The sequence below is a fragment of the Lactuca saligna genome, chromosome 4 (genome assembly GCF_052625555.1).
Source record: "Lactuca saligna cultivar CGN05327 chromosome 4, ASM5262555v1, whole genome shotgun sequence".
In the NCBI taxonomy this organism is placed as follows: Eukaryota; Viridiplantae; Streptophyta; class Magnoliopsida; order Asterales; family Asteraceae; genus Lactuca; species Lactuca saligna.
In genome coordinates, this window is record NC_136420.1 from 286,229,604 (window position 1) to 286,250,526 (window position 20,923).

The following is a 20,923-nucleotide window of genomic DNA, read 5'->3' on the forward strand; positions in this document are numbered from 1 at the left end:
ACCGTGCACCTGCAAAAGATGCAAAGGTATGTCGACCGCCTTCGCAAGTTAAATGTTGACTTCGGTGAAGACTTGGCGATCGATATGGTGCTTCACTCTTTACCTCCGATGTACAACCAATTTAGGATGACCTACCACATGAACAAAGAAGAGGTCACCCTAAGCAAACTCCAAGGTCTCTTGAGGGTCGCTGAGAGCAACTTCAAGGACAAGTCTGTTGCACCTACTCCCAATCCGTCCGCTGCTCATGTCTTGGCTATTGGTCAAGGGAAGGGAAAGAAGAGGAAAGCTTCATCGAATAACTATCGCAACGTGAAAGCCCGAGATGGTACCTCTTCTAGTGGGACCAAATTTGATCCCACTAAGCCCTGCTCTAACCCAAAGGAGGCAGAGTGCCACCACTGCCACAAGATAGGACATTGGAAGAGAAGCTGCCCAGATTACCTGCAAGCGATCAAAGAAGGAAAGATCAAGCCATATTTCGTAGGTATATACATAATCAAATCTAACGATTCTAATCATGCTATTTCTTGGGTTCTTGATACCGGTTGTGGTTATCACATTTGTTCTAATGTGCAGGGACTAAGAAGAAGTAGGGATGTAGAGCAAGGAACGATCAATCTAATCATAGGGAACAGAAGATCGTCGCCTGTGACCAAGATTGGAGTGTATTCTTTAGTGCTTAGGAATAGTTTGGTTTTAGATTTGAACAATTGTTGTTATTCGCCAGAAATGGCTAGAAACATCATTTCATTTCATGGTTTATATAGACAAGGATTTAGATTTTCTTTTAATAATGAGAATGGTTCTATTTTGGCTTATCTAAATGGTGTCTTTTACTTTGAAGCTATACCATGTAATGGAATATATGAAACTGTTATGATTGTTGATAACTTAGGAAATGATGTTTTGAATATTGATTCTTCCACTAGTCTGGATAAAGCATCCTTGTGGCATTGTCGTCTTGGACATGTCAACAAGAAACGCATAGCACAACTCCAAAAGGATGGAGTGTTGGAGTCATTCTACCTTAGGGAAGATGACACATGCGAGTCTTGTTTACTTAGAAAGATGACTAAGTCACCCTTCACGAGTACTTGTGAAAGGGGTGAGGGGCTATTGGACCTAATACATACCGATGTATGTGGACCCTTTAGATCAACCACGAAGGATGGGAACCGCTTCTATGTGACTTTTACCGATGACTATAGTAGATATGGGTATATCTACTTAATCAAGCAAAAGTCAGACACCTTTGAAAAGTTCAAAGAGTTCAAGAATGAAGTGGAGAATCAATTGGGCAGGAAAATCAAGATGCTTCGATCCGATCGAGGAGGAGAGTATCTAAGTCTTGAATTCCACGATTATCTCAAGGAGTGTGGAATAGTTCCGCAATTGACGCCTCCTAGGACACCGCAGTTGAATGGTGTGGCAGAAAGGCGTAATCGAACCTTATTGGATATGGTTCGCTCTATGATGAGTCGTGCTTCACTACCTATCTTCTTTTGGGGGTATGCCTTAGAGACTGCCGCCCATATCCTTAACCGAGTCCCTACTAAGAAGGTTGCCAAAACACCTCACGAGATGTGGACAGGGAAAGCTCCCTCGTTGGCACATATCAAGGTTTGGGGTTGCGAGGCTTTCGTAAGATGAGATACTCACGACAAGCTTGAACCTCAAAGTGAGCGATGTATTTTCATCGGCTACCCGCAAACTTCCTTTGGATATCTCTTCTATAGACCGAAAGACAATGTTGTCTTTGTTGCGAGGAGAGGAGTTTTCTGAGAGCGAGAACTCATAAGCCAAGGAGACAGTGGGAGGCAAATCGAACTTGAAGAGATTCAAGAGTCGATAGATGAAGGAACCTCTACCACTGGCATTCAACCTGAGGAGGAAACTCCGGTTGAACCGATTGACGAATCCTTACCTCTCAGACGTTCCGATAGAGTTAGAGTTCATCCCCAGTTTTATGGTTTTCATATTACTACCGAAGGGGACACGTATATTAGTGATGGTACACTAGTAAATCTTGATGAACCTAATAGCTATAAGGAAGCCATGGCAGGCCCGGAGTCTGCGAAATGGAAAGAGGCAATGGATAGCGAGATCCAATCCATGTACGATAACCAAGTTTGGAATTTGGTTGATTATGTGCCCGAACGTAAGACCGTTGGGTGCAAATGGATCTTCAAAAAGAAGACCGACGTGGATGGGAACGTACACACATATAAAGCGCGATTGGTCGCGAAGGGCTTTACTCAAACTCCCGGAGTTGACTATGATGAGACCTTCTCACCAGTTGCGAAGATTAAATCTATTAGAGTGATGCTAGCAATTGCCGCATTTCATGATTTTGAGATTTGGCAAATGGATGTCAAGACCGCTTTCCTTAATGGAAAGTTGGCTGAGGATGTTTACATGGCTCAGCCAGAGGGGTTTGTGGATCCGAAGCATCCGAATAGAGTGTGTAAGCTTGAGAAGTCCATTTATGGACTTAAGCAAGCGTCTCGCAGATGGAATCTTTGCTTCGATGAGAAAGTCAAAGAGTTTGGATTTGTACGAAGCGAAGACAAATCTTGTGTATATGTCAAATCCAGTGGGAGTATAGTAAGCTTCCTCGTTCTATATGCCGATGGCATATTACTCATAGGAAACGACATCCCGACTCTGCAGGAAGTCAAGTCCTGGCTCGGGAAGTGTTTCGCTATGAAGGACCTCGGAGAGGCTTCTTACATTTTGGGAATAAGGATAGTAAGAGAAAGAAGTAAGAGACTAATTGGACTTAGTCAGAATACTTACTTAGAGAAGGTACTAAAACGTTTTAGTATGGAAAACTCAAAGAAGGGAGAACTACCGATACAAGGAAATGCCAAGTTGAGTAAGACTCAAAGTCCGAGTACCGAAGCTGAGATAGCAGAAATGAGCCGAGTACCATACGCTTCCGCAGTTGGCTCAATCATGTACGCTATGACTTGTACTCGCCCTGATGTAGCCTTCGCTTTGAGCATGGTTAGCAGATATCAAGGGAACCCTGGGAAAGCACATTGGATTGCGGTGAAAAACATCCTTAAGTACCTTCGGAGGACGAAGGAATGGTTCTTAGTCCTCGGAGGGAGTGATGACTTGAAGGTGCAAGGGTATAGTGACGCCAGCTTTCAGACCGACAGGGACAACTACTGTTTGCAGTCGGGCTGGGTCTTTACCCTAAATGGAGGAGCAGTGACATGGAAAAGTTCCACGCAGGAAACCGTAGTTGATTCAACGTGCGAATCAGAGTACATCGCAGCGAGCGAAGCGTCGAAGGAGGCAATATGGCTAAAGAACTTCATTGGTGATCTTGGAGTTGTGCCGGCCATAAAGGAGCCCATGGAGATTTTCTGTGATAACGAAGGTGCGGTTGCCTTGACCAAGGAACCGAGGGATCATGGTAGATCTCGAAATATCGATAGAAAATATCACTTCATTAGACATCGTGTAGAAGAAGGACAACTCGTAGTGAAGAGGATATCATCAGAAGATAACCCATCAGATCCGCTTACGAAGGGACTGAGTAGGGTTAAGCACTTGCAGCATGCTAGGAGTATTGGGCTGAAGGATGATATTAGTATAGATTAGATAGTATTAGAAACGTATAATAGATAAATGTAATTAACATTTGATGATTAAATAAAGGAGTTTTATTTATGAGTAAAGTTACTGTCACATGTTAATTGTTTAACTATTGTTTCACTTTGCATGTTTTGACTTCCAGAATAATTGAGTTTATTAGGAATAATCGAATTATTCAAATGGTCCACAATCGTTCATATGTTAGGAGTAGATATGAATGAAGATTGTCATGAATTGGTGTGTAGAATGTCTAAATGGTGTTACACATAGCAAGGGTTGCTGCAACGTTCATGAGTGCTTATGAACTGGTTTTGAGCATTGGAATAAACCCGCGCTTGCTGGAATCACTTTATGGAATACGATATAAAAGGTGATCGCAAGACGATAATATCATATAGTCTTAAAACCTAGATATATGATTTATTATTTGTTAATTGATTGTGCATTGATAATGTGAAAACGCATCAGTAACTTGGTGTTATAAAACGTATTGTTGTGTATAGTTGGTTAATGAATAAGTAAATGCATATAAGTCGAAGTTTATCTGTAAATTTTATCCTAAGAGGGTAGAAGAGATATCTTGGCCACTCGATGATTTGATTTGACTTATGTGCCGGGCCCGGTCAGAACTGAATTGATGTGTTTGATTAAGTTCTATGTCAAATAAATCAGAGATCGAGAAATCTAAATGCTTGACTAACCATTCCATAGGATTTTCAGCATGATATCTAACAGAGGATTGTACGATCCCTTATCTAAAGGACAAGATTGATTAGATCAGAGTTTGATAGCGTCTTTGAGAGCTACGATTGCAAACCGAATTGTACTTGTATAGTTACTAGACTTATCCAAGTGGGAGACTGTTGGAATAGTGTCTAAGGTTGCAACTATATTAGGCAAGTATTGATCCGGTTGTGCATGGTCCTTTTGGGTTGCCTTCACCATAGCAACTTGATGGATGATTTGTTAAGATAGAGTAAATATTATAAGGAATAATATATGGTTATTTGATTAATATAAGTCATAGATTAATTGGAATTAATTTGGTGACTTAAAGAGATTAATTAAATAAGAGGGTATAAACTGTCAATTGTTTGATAGTTAAACTTTAGACTATAAATCCTTATCCTAGATAGGATGGACGATTTCTAGGGCTTGGATAAGCCAAAATCATCTATAGGGTTATCAAGGAAAGGATATGGATCAACTTAAAGTCTAAGTTATCCAATTAGGGTTAAAGCTGTAATCCTTAAGGAGTCTACAAGTATAAATAGACCCTAGGGGTGAGGGAATTCGACACACCATCTAAAGTAGAGATACTCTGGCCGAATTCCTCCCCTCTCCTCTCTCCTAAATCATCTTGCTTGCTATTGGTGTTTGTAAGCCATTAGAGGAGTGACATTTGTGACTCTAGAAGCTCCAAGACAACAAGATCAACAAGGAACTCAAAGGTATGATTCTAGATCTGGTTCAATGTTGTTATTTAACTTAATTAGCCATTAGAAGCCTTGGATTCAAAGCATGTTTAATTAGAAAGCGTAGATCCGAGCATTAGGGTTTTGCATGCGCACATAGGAAAGTTCTTATGGCTAAAACCCATCAAAAGGACCATGCTACAACCGGGTCAAGTACATAACAAATATAGTTATGGCTTAGACACCTAATAAAACATTAGTTTATTAATTATTATGGTTTAATAATTAATTAGAAACTAATTGGAAAACAATATAGGAATTATTTAACAGTTTAATTTATAGAAGGGTGGAATATAAATTAATCAATTGTTGGTTAATCGGGAACATTTCATAACCCTATAAGAAAGGGTGTGGACGAAAATTCCTTTTGGATAAAGGGAATTGGTTCTAGGACTATCCCATCCCACATGGCCTTGAGGATAAAACCCTTGGAGGTATCAGAGGCTATAAATAAGGCCTTGGGGATTCATTCCTCCGTGCACATATTTTGGCTTAAGTTATTCTCCACCTCTTTCTCCCTCCTTGTGGAAGAACTTTCCTTATAGTTCATCCCCACCTAGTTTTTATTTTTGATTCTACTCTTTTGAGTTCATTCGGTGTGAACCAAGAGAGGGATTCTGGTTTGGATCCTTATCATCCAAACAAGGTGGCACGCACGAGGAGTCAAGCGCAAAGATCTCTAGCTGCAAAAGAGGTTAGTATTCTTTTTTATATTTTCGGATTTCATAGAGTAGAAGTAATAGGATGAAACCATAGATCCATAGGTTGCATGTTCACTTAGGTATATCGTTTTGTTTCTTCGATTTTTTTGCTACCTACTTTTGTAACGCCCGTAGATCAGGGCTAGTCAATTTAGAGATAATGAGCATCAAAAATGACTTTTTGATGGAAGATTATTTAGACATATTAATTTTAACTAAGTTGTAGTATATGTCATGAGGTTTCCGAATATATAAAGAACGCCGAAATCCGAGTTATAACGAAGAAGTTATGACCTGTCGAAGTTTCGCGACAGAACCGACACGACGCTGAATGATGTAAAATATGAATTTAAGATAGAGCGATATCTAGCCTTAAGTATCTAAACTAAATTCATAGAATATGTTAAACCGATAGCATGCATAAAAAGAACGCCCAAATCTGACTTCATATGAGAAAGTTATGATTTTCCGAAGTTTCGACTTAGCGGTATGCAACCCGAATACTCGAATATAGATCGAGTGCTTTTATCCGAAAAAATATAAATGAGAATCTAAGATCTCGTCGATAGTATTCCAATGTTAAAAAGACAGACGAAAACGGACGTCGTATGAAGAAGTTATGAATTTCTAATGGAGTTTTCATGTCCCGGCCTACTAAAAATAATATAAAAGTAATATGTTTATAATATATTAAAAATAAAGTCAAAACTAGTCAACGGAGTCTAAACGAGAGTTGTGGAACTTGGTTTTACCTACACGTCGATATAAAGAACGTCGAAAACGAAGTTCGTATGTGAAAGTTATGAATTTTTGAAGTTCGGAGCGCGAACCCCAAAGCTATGTCAGTGGCCACGATGTGGAAACAGTGCCCACGATGTGGCATGACTTCTGACGCCTTCTTGAGCCTGACAGAGCAAGTGAACGATGATGCATGCAATGACGTTCAAGCCCACAACGTGAAAACAGTGCCCACGACGTGGAAAATGAGAAATTTTCCCTATAAATAGATTTAAAGGGGCAGTCGGCCAAGGTTTCTTATTCACCCTTCTCTCACCCATACTACCTCAATTTACGTGCAAAGAAGTACCCCCAAAGCCCCGATATCATCCCGAGACCCGAAGCGAGTCCCGAACCCCGAAGATCACGAGAAGAAAAGAGTTTCTGAGCCGAAGCTCACTCCGCGAGAAGCCCGGTGTGTGAAGTGATTCCAGTTCCACCGAGGAATACTACTCTTAGAGCCGTAGTGTTGTCCGATCATCTTCTGATCAGGTGAGTGTATAGTTACTTTAGTCTAACACATAAATGTAAAGTATTAGCTATGAAATTTGTGTTATGTGTTATATATTATTTGTCTATTTGAGATGGGCTTGGAATTGATGTTTTTATACAGGTGTTAAATGATTTAAATTGTGTTTGTATTTATATCTACAAAAATGTTGGGTAGAACATGGGTAGATGGAACAGTTGGTGATGATGCGACTTCGTTCCTATTCGATAAACCTTGGTGACGATGCGACTTCGTGCCTATTCGATAAACCTTGGTGACGATGTGACTTTGTGCCTATTCGATAAACCTTGGTGACGATGCGACTTCGTGCCTATTCGATAAACCTTGGTGACAATGTGACTTCATGCCTATTGTATAAACCCTGGTGACTATGAGATGTAGTGTCAATTGTATGAACCCTGGTGACTATGCGACGTAGTGCCTGTTGTATAAACCTTGGTAGCAAATGAACTTTGTGCCAGTTCCTTAGGTAAATCCTTAGGAATGAATGAATGAAGGATAGTTGGTTCTTAGGGTAAACCCCTAAGAAATAAAGGAGATATGGGGATGGGTATTTGGGTTGATTGTTTGATGATTGAATAATAAATGTATTATTGTGGGTTGAAAACCCTATATGCTCACCAGACTCCCAAGTCTGACCCACTTAGTTTTCTTTCTATCACATGTATCAATACGAAGACATATTTCACTAAGGGATTAAAGGAGATGTAAATCATTAGTGTAAATAAATTTAAGTTCTGTTTATGCTTATGTGTTTGTATCGGAACATGACATTCCGAGATTTTGTTATATAATGAAAATACATTTTCTTTGAGAAAAGTTTTGAAAAATTCTTATCATATTTTGTTTTGGGAACAAATTCCGCAACTATTTTAATCAAAAGATTACTCTGATTTTATAAAACAAAGCATAAACAAATCGGTCTTTTCTGGACATGAAAATGGGGATATCATAGTTGGTATCATAGTGTAACACCCAAAGTCAGGAAGGCCAAGAAAGGAAAGGAAACCCTAAGTTTAAGGGACGACTCGTCGAGTCCTAGGAGGAACTCGGCAAGTCCGAGCGGGATCCGTGTCAAGGAGTAAGTGACCGACTCGGCGAGTCGGCTAAGGAGACTCGGCGAGTGTGGTCTGAGCGAGGAAAACCCTAAATCCAAGACTTTGAGCCTATTTAAGCGTCTCATTCTCTTCCATAGGGTTCCTTTACTGCTTCTCTAACCCAGAACACCGAACCCTAAGCCCCATTGTTACTCTTTCAAGCTTTCAAGCCGTTTTTGGGTGATTTGAAGGAAGAGGGAAGAGGAAAATCATTAAAGTTCAAGGATTAGCCTTAGATCTAGAGTTTGTGGAACCTTTCAGAGTTATTGAAGGTACTAAGCCGTTTCCTTCATTTATATCTATTCTAGTTATGAGTTTTTGGGCTTTTAAGCCATGTTTAGATATTCAATAGAGTTAGAAACTAGATCTGAGGTTGCTACTTTGGATCTAAGCTCATTTTGGCTTGGTGAAGCATAAAGTAACTGCCCTTGAGTTGATTATAGAGCCTCCTTGCCTTAAACCCTAGTTTATGGTGTGTTTAGCCTAGATCTCCTTCTCTACATGTAAAGTTTGCAACTTTACGTGAAGAATAGGCTTGGGAAGGGCAGATCTATAGTTTGGAGTCCCTGCATGACTCAAAAGTCCTGTGCATGTATGGAGATATTAATGGACTCGGCAAGTACTTTGAGTGGACTTGGTGAGTAGCATGAAGATTAGGAGGAACTGGGCGAGTGGGATGGACAACTCGTCGAGGCGGATTAAGATTGCCTTGGACTCGGCGAGTCAGGACGCGACACCCCAAACCCTTCGAGTTGAGATTCAGTGAGTTGGACAAGTCAGGACTCGGAAATCAGTAGACTCGGCGAGTCATGGACTGACTCGGCGAGTCGAGTCGCGAATGGAAGGACTCTGAGCATATGAACTCGGCGAGTCAGTAGGATGACTCGGCGAGTAGGGTTAACCAGGAAGGTTGACTTTGACCAAGACTTTGACGTTGACCAGTGTTGACTTAGTTGAATTTTGGGGGACAGTTAGACTAAGTGTTGCGTTGATATTGGTAGCTCGGAGAGCTAGTGGAGCAGGAGTTCAGAGAGTTGAAGGGCGGCAGCTAGAGGGGTTATCAGCAAGTTCAGCAAGAGCATGTGAGTTTCCCTTTGTGTGAATGGGTCTGTGGCCACAATGTCGGCCCATGTAGTTATGAGTAGAAGACCCGGGGGTTAGCCTTAGGCACAGTATGCTAGTAAGATATTCGGGACGATGTCCAATGATAGCGGGCGGGTGCCCAAGGAATTCGTTTATATGATAGTTTATACTTGTTGTCTGTGTGATACATGTATGTGCCTGGTAGGGAGGTGAGTGTGGGTGAGGTCCCGTATCTCACCAATAGCAGAGTGTGGATGGTGTTCCACATCTCATTAGTAGCAGAGCAGGGGTGAGGCCCAAGTTAGGGAAGGAGTGAGAGTGGGTTGGGCCCGTATCTCACTACCAGTAGGAGCGTGGATGGGGTTCCATGACTCATCAGTAGCAGGACAAGGGCGAGGCCCAGGATAGGCGAGGCCTTAGGACAAGATCCATTAGTATATGTTTAGTTTATGTGTTGCGGTATGTTTATGTGCTATTATATGTTAGTGGGTAAGGCCCTGTGACAGGAGAGGCCTAAGTGAAACAGATCTATATTCGAGTAGGGCTCGAAGCCAGGCGGGGACTGGAGCGGCGGGGCCGTTATAGCACGCGAGGCCTGAGGCAGGGGGCGAGACCCAGGATAGCGGGCGTGGCCCAGTATGTGTAGTATGTGGTTATGCATGGTATGTGGTAGGGTGGGGAACTCACTAAGCTTCGTGCTTACGGTTTTCAGTTTTGGTTTCAGGTACTTCCGGTAGCGGAGGGAAGAGCTCGGGGTGATCGCATGGAACACACCATTGATTAGACATGCTGGGAATGTTTTACTCTGATAACGAACATGTGTTTTGGAAATTAATACTCTGTTTATGTTTTGGATTGATGACTTGGCTTTGAGTAATGTTTTATTAAAAGAAATTTTTAGTTTTGAATTTTGGGATGTTACACAGAGCATTACTTTAAGCGAACTTGGAATTTGTAGGATTTATAGACTTAAACTTAGAATGCTAAGCGATGATTTTGAGATGAGTGTCTACCATATTTTAAGACACGAGCACTAGTATATTTTAGGAAAGTTTCCTAAAATTCTTTTATGCGCTAAATGTTATATATTGACATATATGATATTATTTGTTCGGATCTATGGTATGTTGTCGACCGGATCGGGAAACCTCATATGTTTAGGATTCAAAGTGTGCGTCTACGATATTAGAACTAGCATGTAAACGTTTCAGAGTGATATGGATGATTTGAATATCTACCATGAATAAAGATCTAAAATCACCTTATTCGGTGTATAGATCAAAAATGGAAAGAACCAGGAGTGGAGCTGGAAACGTGAATGAAAACAGGAATGAACCACCTGTGGTTGTGCGAGTGGCTGTTGTAGCAGCAACCCCGAAACCAGTTACAATGGCTGGAGTGCGAACCATGATTCAAGCCATGATGGCTGAACAAAAGGAGGAAAGGAGACAATTGTTGCTGAACAACAGGAGTGAACCCTCAATACCAGTTGAACAGTCTGAGCTGAATGAGCAACTTCAGAAGGAGGGAACTATAGTGGGACCGTTGGTCAAGCCAACCCACCAATAGATAGACGAAACAATCAGGATATAGGAAATGATGGATGTGGATACAAGTACATGGATTTCATGGCATCCAAACCACCGTGTCTTTCTGGGAGCCCGACACCAGTGCAAGTCATGGACTGGATCTCCGAGATGGAGACAATGTTTGAATGTTACGAGTGTAGCAACAGATAGAAGACCGCTCTTGCAACTCCTTTGTTAAAATATGGAGTACTGAGCTGGTGGAAGTTATTGGCTGGTTTGATACCCAAGGGGGAAGCTAGCAAGATGTCTTGGGAAGAGTTCGTGGTGAGACTGGAAATTCAATACTGCTCTGAGCAGGATCTTCTAGAAATCAACAATGAGTTCCAGAATCAGAAGAAGGGAAATTGAGCGTCACTGAATACGCTACAAGCTTTATGGAGAAGATGAAGCTTATTCCATACCTAATTCCAACTGAACTTTCCAAGGTCAACAAGTTTGCCAATAGATTATCAGCAGACTTTGGTCTGATAGTCAAGCAAGCAACCACTCCGAAAGCCGTCATTTGGGCAGCCAAAAATGTTGAGACCCAAATAAAAGAAAAGGGTCTGGAGAGAGCTAAAGTTGGAGAGAAAAGGAAACATGAAGGTTATTCAATGATCAACAAAGAAACAAAATTCTCGAAATCTGGAGGAAGAGATGAAGCTAAGTGGTGTGAGAAGTGTAAAAAGAAACACTTCAGGAAGTGTAGCGAGGAAATGACTTGCTACAAATGTGGGAAGACAGGGCATTACGCCAATAAGTGTGCATCCAACAAAAAGGTGTGCTACGGGTGTAACGAAGAAGGGGATGTTTTTAGAGACTGCCCAAAGAAAAACACACCGCCACATCCAAGGGAATTCCACATGCTCCTCGAGGAAGTAGAAAACGATGGGAGGATTAAAAGATGAAGACTTCATATTAATATATCAAGTATGTATCAGGAAGCATAGCCTGTTAGAGGCATAGTATAGGGTGAACTTGAAATTTTGTGTAATAGTTTCAAGAAATAATATAAACCCTGGTTTTGTTATCTGATGGTTAAATGATTGTGTGATTTATGTATGGTGACTTGGTTGACCAAGAGACAATACTTTGGACGAGTATGAGTTGGTGTGAATGGTGGTAGAGATCTATGCTACCGGAAGCACAGGACTCGCACTTGGATTAGGGAAAGTTACAGGGTTACCAAGAAGCTAGTAATTGATTCTGTTTTATTCAAGTATGTCATTACCATTATTTCGGCAATGACTAGTAAGGTGGTTATTATTCCGACCCTAGTGGTCATATCAAATTGAGTCTGAATACAATGAGAGATCATTAGAACATAGCCCGTCGATCTGTTACAATAGATAAAGGAAAGTATTTATCCTAAGAAGAAGAAGGAGTCCTCAATAAGGAGTTGCTTTGTAACTCGAAAGTTACGATTGAAAATTCAACATAGTACGAAGAGCAGGTGCAGGATTGAGCATCAAGGTTATTACTTAGGATGGGGAGGTAACGTATGGAGTCAATATGCGATTTCTATTTCGTTGATGATTCCGGGACGTAATCATCCTAAGGGGGAGATAATTGTAATGTCTGTAGATCAGGACTAGTCAATTTAGAGATAATGAGCATCAAAAATGACTTTTTGATGGAAGATTATTTAGACATATTAATTTTAACTAAGTTGTATATTTCATGAGGTTTCCGAATATATAGCCGAAATTCGAGTTATAACAAAGAAGTTATAATCTATCGAAGTTTTGCGACAGAACCGACACGACGCTGAATGACATAAAATATGAATTTAAGATAGAGTGATATCTAGCCTTAGGGATCTAAACGAAAGTCGTAGAACATGTTAAACCTAGAGCATTCATAAAAAGAACGCCCAAATCTGACTTCGTATGAGGAAGTTATGATTTTTCGAAGTTTTGACATAGCGATATGCAGCCCGAATACTCGAATATGAGATCGAGTATTTTTTAGCTGAAACAATCTAAATGAGAATCGAAGATCTCATCGATAGTAGTCCAACGGTAAAAAGACAAACGAAAGCGGACGTCGTATGAAGAAGTTATGAATTTCTAATGGAGTTTTCCTGTCTCGGCCTACTAAAAATAATATAAAAGTAATATGTTTATAATATATTAAAAGTATATTCAAAATTAGCCAACGAAGTCTAAACGAGAGTTGTGGATCTTGTTTTTACCTACGCGTTAATATAAAGAACGTCGAAAACGGAGTTCGTATGTGAACGTAATGAATTTCTGAAGTTCGGGGCGCGAACCCCAAAGTTGTGCCATTGGTCACGACGTGGAAACAGTGCCCACGACATGGCATGACTTCTGATGCCTTCTTGAGCCTGACAGAACAAGTGGACGATGAAGCATGCACTGATGTTCAAGCCCACGATGTGGAAACAGTGCCCACGACGTGGAAAATGAGAAATTTGCCCTATAAATAGATTTGAAGGGGCAGCCGAACAAGGTTGCTAATTCATGCTTCTCTCACCCATACTACCTCGATTTACGTGCAAAGAAGTACCCCCAAAGCCCCGGTATCATCTCGAGAACCGAAGCGAGTCCCGAACCCCGAAGATCCCGAGAAGAAAAGCGTTTCCAAACCAAAGCTCTGTCCGCGAGAAGCCCGGTGTGTGAAGTGATTCTAGTTCCACCGAGGAATACTACTCTTAGAGATGTAGTGTTGTCCGATCATCTTCTGATTAGTTGAGTATATAGTTACTTTGTTCTAACACATAAATGTAAAGTATTAGCTATGAAATACGTGCTATGTGTTATATATTATTTGTCTATTTGAGATGGGCTTGGAATTGATGTTTTTATACAGGTGTTAAATGATTTAAATTGTGTTTGTATTTATATCTACAAAAATGTTGGGTAGAACATGGTTAGATGGAATAGTTGGTGACGATGAGACTTCGTGCCTATTTGATAAACCTTTGTGACGATGCGACTTCGTGCCTATTCAATAAACCTTGGTGACGATGCGACTTCGTGCCTATTCGATAAACCTTGGTGACGATGCGACTTCCTGCCTATTCGATAAACCTTGGTGACAATGTGACTTCATGCCTATTGTATAAACCCTGGTGACTATGAGACGTAGTGCAAATTGTATGAACCATAGTGACTATGCGACGTAGTGCCTGTTGTATAAACCTTGGTAGCAAATGGACTTTGTGCCAGTTCCTTAGGTAAATCCTTAGGAATGAATGAATGAAGGACAGTTGGTTCTTAGGGTAAACCCCTAAGAAATAAAGGAGTTATGGTGATGGGTATTTGGGTTGATTGTTTGATGATTGAATAATAAATGTATTATTGTGGGTTGAAAACCCTATATGCTCACCAGGCTCCCAAGGCTGACCCACTCAGTTTTCTTTCTATCACAAGTATCAATACGAAGACATATTTCACTGAGGATTTAAGGAGATGTAAATCATTAGTGTAAATAAATGTAAGTTCTGTTTATGATTATGTGTCTGTATCGGAACATGACATCCCGAGATTTTGTTATATAATGAAAATACATTCTCTTTGAGAAACGTTTTGAAAAATTCTTATCATATTTTGTTTTGGGAACAAATTCCGCAACTCTTTTAATCAAAAGATTACTCTGATTTTATAAAACAAAGCATAAACAAATCGGTCTTTTCTGAACGTGAAAATGGGGATGTCACAATTTTAGTGTGTATTTGATGCCTGAAACACCTAACACGAGGAGCATTGGTCTAAAGGATGATATTAGTTTTAGTGATTAGATAGATGTTTAGAAACTTGTAATAGATAAATGTAATTGACATTTAATGATTAATTAATGGAGATTTATTTATGAGTAAAGTTTACTATATTGTGTCAATTGTTTACTATTACTTCACTTTTGCATGTTTTACTTCTAGAAAAATTAGATTGTTCAGATTATCCACAGTCAATAATACTTTGGGAGTAAGTTATGAGGTTAGATAGTCATGAATTGGTTTGTAGATTCTATAAGTGTTTAGACATAGCAAAGGTTTGCCGCAACGTTCAAGAGTACTCATGAAATAAGATTTGAGTATTGGATTAAACCCATGCTCAAGGGAATCACTTCTTGGAATTATCATGAGTGATTGTGAGATGATAATATCGTATAATCTTTAGACCGAGATATATGAGTTGTTGTTTACGAGTTGGTTGTGTATTGATAATGCGTAAACGCATCGGTAACTTGGTGTTATAAAACATGTTGTTGTGCATGATTTGATGAGTAAATAGTACAATCATATAAGTCAATGTTTATATGTTCCTTTTATCCTAAGAGGGTAAAAGCGATATCTTGGGGCCTGTGACATCCCCAAAATCACGGCCAGAAAAGACCGGTTTTTTTATACTTTATTTCAAAATCAGAGTTATTTTTTAATAAAAAGGGTTGCGGAATTTGTCCCAAAACAATAATATGATAAAGATTTATCAAAAGCATTTCCATAGAAATGTATTTCATTAAAAGACTCGGGATGTCATGTTCGTACAGATCAAAAGTATAAACAGTACAATATAAGCCTTACTACATTATTTCATATCTACAGGCCTATATCCGTAATCCCTCGTCCAAAACATCACACCTATGCTCATGCGCCACTACCTGTAATGCATAAAACTGAGTGGGTCAGGCTTGGGAGCCTGGTGAGCACATAGGGTTTTCAACCCACAATAAATAAGTTTATTAATTTCATCAATCAACAATAACCCGATTACCCATTCCCGTTATCCTCACTTTACGTCCCTAAACACCTATTATAAGGGACCTAGCCTAAGGATTATCATCGGGACGGACACTACTGCTAAGGGGATTCCTTAGCAATAAATGTCCTAATAGGCAACCATGTGGGGGATGGAGTACACCGGTGAACACATCGTTCACAACACCTACAGGTTGCGAGCCTGCTAGTGTTCCACTGGACTGTCTAGAAGAGTCCGTGGTCGTCATCTATACTCCGCTAGATGACTGGATCAACAACAACAACATCGAGGCCTCTCATCATTTTATCACACATCACCTATTACATCTACCCATGTTTTACCCCAACATTTTCGTAGATATAAAATACATATACAGTTTAAATCATTGAAAACATGTATAACAACGTTCATCTAACATAGATAGCAAGTATTCAGATAATATGCACACATAGCACGTAATTTATATAAAATACTTCATATCTATGTGTAAGCTGAAAGTAACTATGCACTCACCGGAAAAGGTGGTGATTCCGAACTCAGACAGCGCTTCGCTTCTTAAAAAGAATTTTTCTTCGACGAAACCTAGTATTATTACCACTAGAGTTTAGTTTATTATTCGTCGAGACTAATTAATAGTCTAGCTATCATTATTATTATTATATAAGCGTCAAAAAAATACTTATATAACCCATAATAATAGCCCAAGTATTTATTATAAGTTCCTAATAACGTTACTATAATTAAATAAAAGTTATATTAAAAATAGCGTAGGCGTAGCTCACTTACAGCGGGTTTTATAGAAAACCGGGCTTTGCTTGGAGCAGCGTTCCCGAGCCGAAAAGCTCTTCTTCTCAGAGCCTTCGAGCACTCCGGGGCTTCCGCCTCGTGCTAGGGAGGTTCCCTAGGCTTTTCGGGGGATTTCGGGGCTAGAGAGAGGTTCTAGAGAGAGAGAGTAAAGAGAAGAAAGAATGGGAAAGGTGTGAAGAAAATGAGGGTGGGAGAGGTGGTATTTATAGGGTGAAATGTGGCTGAACTTGGTGCCACATGTCACCATCTGGTGGCAAGCCTTGGGGAGAAAGCAATGGCCAAGATTGTGCCACATCACCCATTTTCGCACAGCACACTTCCGACTTCTAAAATCCGTAACTTTCACATACGAACTCCGTTTTTGACGTTCTTTATATCCACGCGTAGGTAATAATAAGATCTACAACTTTCATTTTGACACCGTCAGCTAATTCTCGACCGATCTTAAATTTAACAGTACAAGGAGATTATACTGTTAAACGTCTGCGTAAAATTAATAACTTCTACATACGGACTCTGTTTTTGTCTGTCCTTTTACCGTTGAGTTCCTATGAATGAGATCTTCAACTCTCATTTAGGTCGCGTAAGCCAAAAACCGCTCGAACTAAAATTCGAGTTTCGGGCTGTACACTGCTAAGCCGAATCTTAGAAAAATCATAACTTCTTCATACGAAGTCAGATTTGGGTGTTCTTTTTATCGATGTTCTTAGTTTAACATATTCTATGACTTTTGTTTAGATTGCTAAGGCTAAAAAGTCTTCTATCGTAAATTCACTATTTACGTCTCCCAGTGCCGTGCCGGTTTTGCCGTAAAACTTCGGCGGGCCATAACTTCTTCGTTATAGCTCGGATTTCGGCATTCTTTATATGTACGGAAACCTTGAGACATATTCTACAACTTTATGAAGAGATATCGGGATTATCTCACACTTTAATTTTGACGCTCATTTTTATTCTTTATTAATTATATATTTATAATTAAATAATAAACACATAAACACACATAATTCACATAATACTCAAATATTTCATATTTATTACTTCAAAAAGAGTTACAATAGTTGACCTAGACTATTACATTGATAAAAATGCTTAGCCCTGAAAACCCGGGCGTTACAGGGCCCTCGATGATTTTGTGTTGACTTATGTGTCGGGCCCGGTCAGGATTAAATTTATGTGTTCAATTAAGTTCTATGTAAAACAAATCAGAAGTCGGGAAACAAACTGTTGGACATTGAGAATGATTATGTTCCATGTTATTTTCCACTCGATATCTTGTAGAACAGCGGATTATATGATCCCTTATCTAAAGGACGCGTCATTGACTAGGTCAGAGTATGACAACGACTTTTGAGAGCTATGATTGCTAATTGGATTTTAAAGTGGCATTGACAGTTATAGTTATTAGACTTATCTGAGTGGGAGACAGTTGGATTAGGTGTCTAAGCCCATAACTATAATTCAGATGCACTTGACCCAATAGTAGCATGCTCCTTTTAGGTTGCATTCACTATAGCAACTTGACATGATGAATTATGAGAAAGAGGTTGATAAATGATTTATTAATATATAATAAGAATAATATATTAATTGAGAAATCATAGTATTTTAATTAGTATTGATTAGAAATTGATTTAGAATTAATTTGGTGATCAAAAGAGACCAATAAAATGTATGAGGACTAATATTGCAATTTATTGTTAGTTACAAGTTGCGCTGTAGACTCCTAATAGAAGGGGTGGAAAAATTCTACGGAAAGCCCATAAGAGAATTCGTCCAAGGGGGCCTTCTAGAAGGGTTCCATAGATTGCTTAAGCCTAAGCAAAGAATTAGGGTTTCACTCTTAAACCCTAGCAGCATAACTATATAAGGACCCATTGACTAGTTGAAATCGGCCCGTATGCTTCTAAGAGAACCATAGTCGGTTTCGATAACCCTCCATCCTCTCTCTCTCTCTTGTTCATCCATTGCTAGTTGGTGTTTGTGACTCCATTAGAGATGCAATAATCGAGGTACTAAGCTCTTGAAGGTCAAGATTAACCAATCAATAAACAAAATGTATTCTTCTAACTTTGGTTTAGTTATCAATTTCAAAAATATGTATGCTAGATTAGGGTTTTGCTTTGGAAAACTATTATGCATGTATAACTTGAGAAAAACCTGGATCCGAATTAATTAAGGTTGCATGTGTACCATAAGAATGTTGTAATGCTCATAACTCATCAATAAGATAACAATTATTATATTTAATTTATGTTATATTATAATTAATTTGAACAATATATAAAATAACACTTATTAAAATCAAATCATTCAATGGTCTCTATTAAAACATTATGTGTGTATAAAATTAATTATTTCTCAACTATTTTAATTAACTACTGTTATGATTTATCAAATTTTAATTTTTTTTGACGATGTTTTAATTTTATCATGATGACTATTTAAACTATCAACCATTGTTTGTAATATAACATAATTTAATTATAACTTTATGTTATTCTATCTATCTATCTATTATTATTATTGTTATTATTATTATTATTATTATTATTATTATTATTAGTAAAATTGAAAAGAACTTAATTGGATTTTAGTTATTACAAGAAGTAGTTTTTGGACATCTTTTACATACTACAACTTTTCAATTTAGGTTCCTTTGAATTTATCGTATTTAATTTTTTTTCTTTTACTATTTTGTAAAATATATATTGAATTTTTTTAAAATGTTGTTTGATATTTTTACTTTAGGTTTTAAATTTTACATTAAATTTTAAGTTTATTTGATATATATATATATATATATATATATATATATATATATATATATATATATATATATAAAACTATATTAAAGTCAATAAATTAAGTATATTATAATCTTAACTCATCATAAGATAACAATTGTTACATTTAATTGATGTAATATTATAATTAATTTGAACAATAAATAAAATAACATTTATTAAAATCAAATTATTTAATGGTCTTTATTCAAACTTTATGTGTGTATAAGGTCATCCGTTATACCCACCACATACCACATACCACATATGTGGTGGGTGCCACATCAGCACCACAATCCTCTACCACTAACATGTGATATCTACCACTAACACACCACTCCACATCATTATTTTTATTTATTTTTAATTCAAAAATACAATAAAATTACATTTTTTGTAATTAAAAGCATTCATTTTTTAAACTAGTGTTTCATTAATTATAAAAATAAAATTACAACTTCAAACTACATTACTTAGTTAATTTAGAAAAAAAATTACATTAATTAAAAAAACAAAGAAACATATATATAGAAAACCTAATCGTCGTTAATGCTATGTTGGTACAAATGTTCTGCGACATCTTCTCGAAGATTGAAACACGTTTCATTGTTATGAATTTCAACAACCCGCTCTAAAATCGCGTTCATTCCCGGTACGAACTCCTTAATTGGAGTGACAACGTCGTTCGGATCATACGTGCAAATCGCTAGACCTTCATCTTCGATAATCATATTATGCATTATAATACATGCTAGGACCATTCGTTTAATTCCTTCTTTATCCCAGAGTCGTGTAGCATATTTCACTACATGTCATGTCTGGTTAAGGACTCCAAATGCCCTCTCGATATCCTTTCTCGCCGATTCCTGTTTTTTTGTAAAAAACTTTGCCTTTTCATTTCGAGGAACTGAGTATGCCTTCATCAATGTAGAATAATCCGGGTATATCCCATCACCAAGGTAGTAACCGTATTTGTACGCGTGCCCGTTCACCGTGAACGTCATATCAGGTGCTTTGTCGGTCCAAATATCGTTGAAAAGTGGAGACTGGCCAAGAACATTAAGATCGTTGTTAGACCCCGCTACTCTAAAAAAAGACATGCCATATCCACAAATCTTGAGATGAACAACTTCTAGGATGATAGTTGGTTCACCTATATCTCCTCGAGTGAACTGGCCACGCCATGCAGTTGGACATTTTTCCCAAGCCACATGCGTACAATCTAGACTACCAAGCATACCCGTAAATCCATGCCTCTTTTCATGAGTCGAATATAATCCCTCAATATCACGTTGAGTAGGTTTGCGCAAATATTCTTCGTGAAAAACCTCATAAACACATGCAGAAAACCAATCTACACATTCAACGGTGGTCCTCTCGGATACTTTCAAGTATTCGTTAGATGCATCGAATGCTATACCGTATCCCAAATACCTAAGAGCAGCCGCACATTTTTGTATACTACTAAAACTCATTCTTCCTCAAGCGTTAGGTTTTTGTTTGAAAAAATCATAACCAGATTCTAAAGCATTACTAATACGTAAAAATATAACCTTATTCAAACGGAAACGACGTTCAAAGGAGTCGTCATTATAAAGATAATTAGCGGCAAAGTAATCACGTACCAATAAGACGTGTGCGGCTTGGCGATCACGATTGACGACCGCCCTTGTACGAGCTGCATTCGAACTTTCTGCGTCGTGAATATGTTGCACAACGTTGAAGAATGTGTCGACGAATTCTACGTCGTCATCCGAGTCAAAAGTTTTTAGAAATTCAATATGTTTT

General features: G+C 38.5%; 1 protein-coding gene across 1 annotated transcript; it reads right to left on the reverse strand.

The window, feature by feature from the left end:
* Window positions 1–19,947: 19,947 nt before the first annotated feature.
* Window positions 19,948–20,610, reverse strand: LOC145040731 (uncharacterized). The gene has a single exon (XM_078988637.1). It carries the CDS (start codon window positions 20,608–20,610, stop codon window positions 19,948–19,950), a length of 663 nt encoding a protein of 220 aa, XP_078844763.1.
* Window positions 20,611–20,923: the final 313 nt, after the last annotated feature.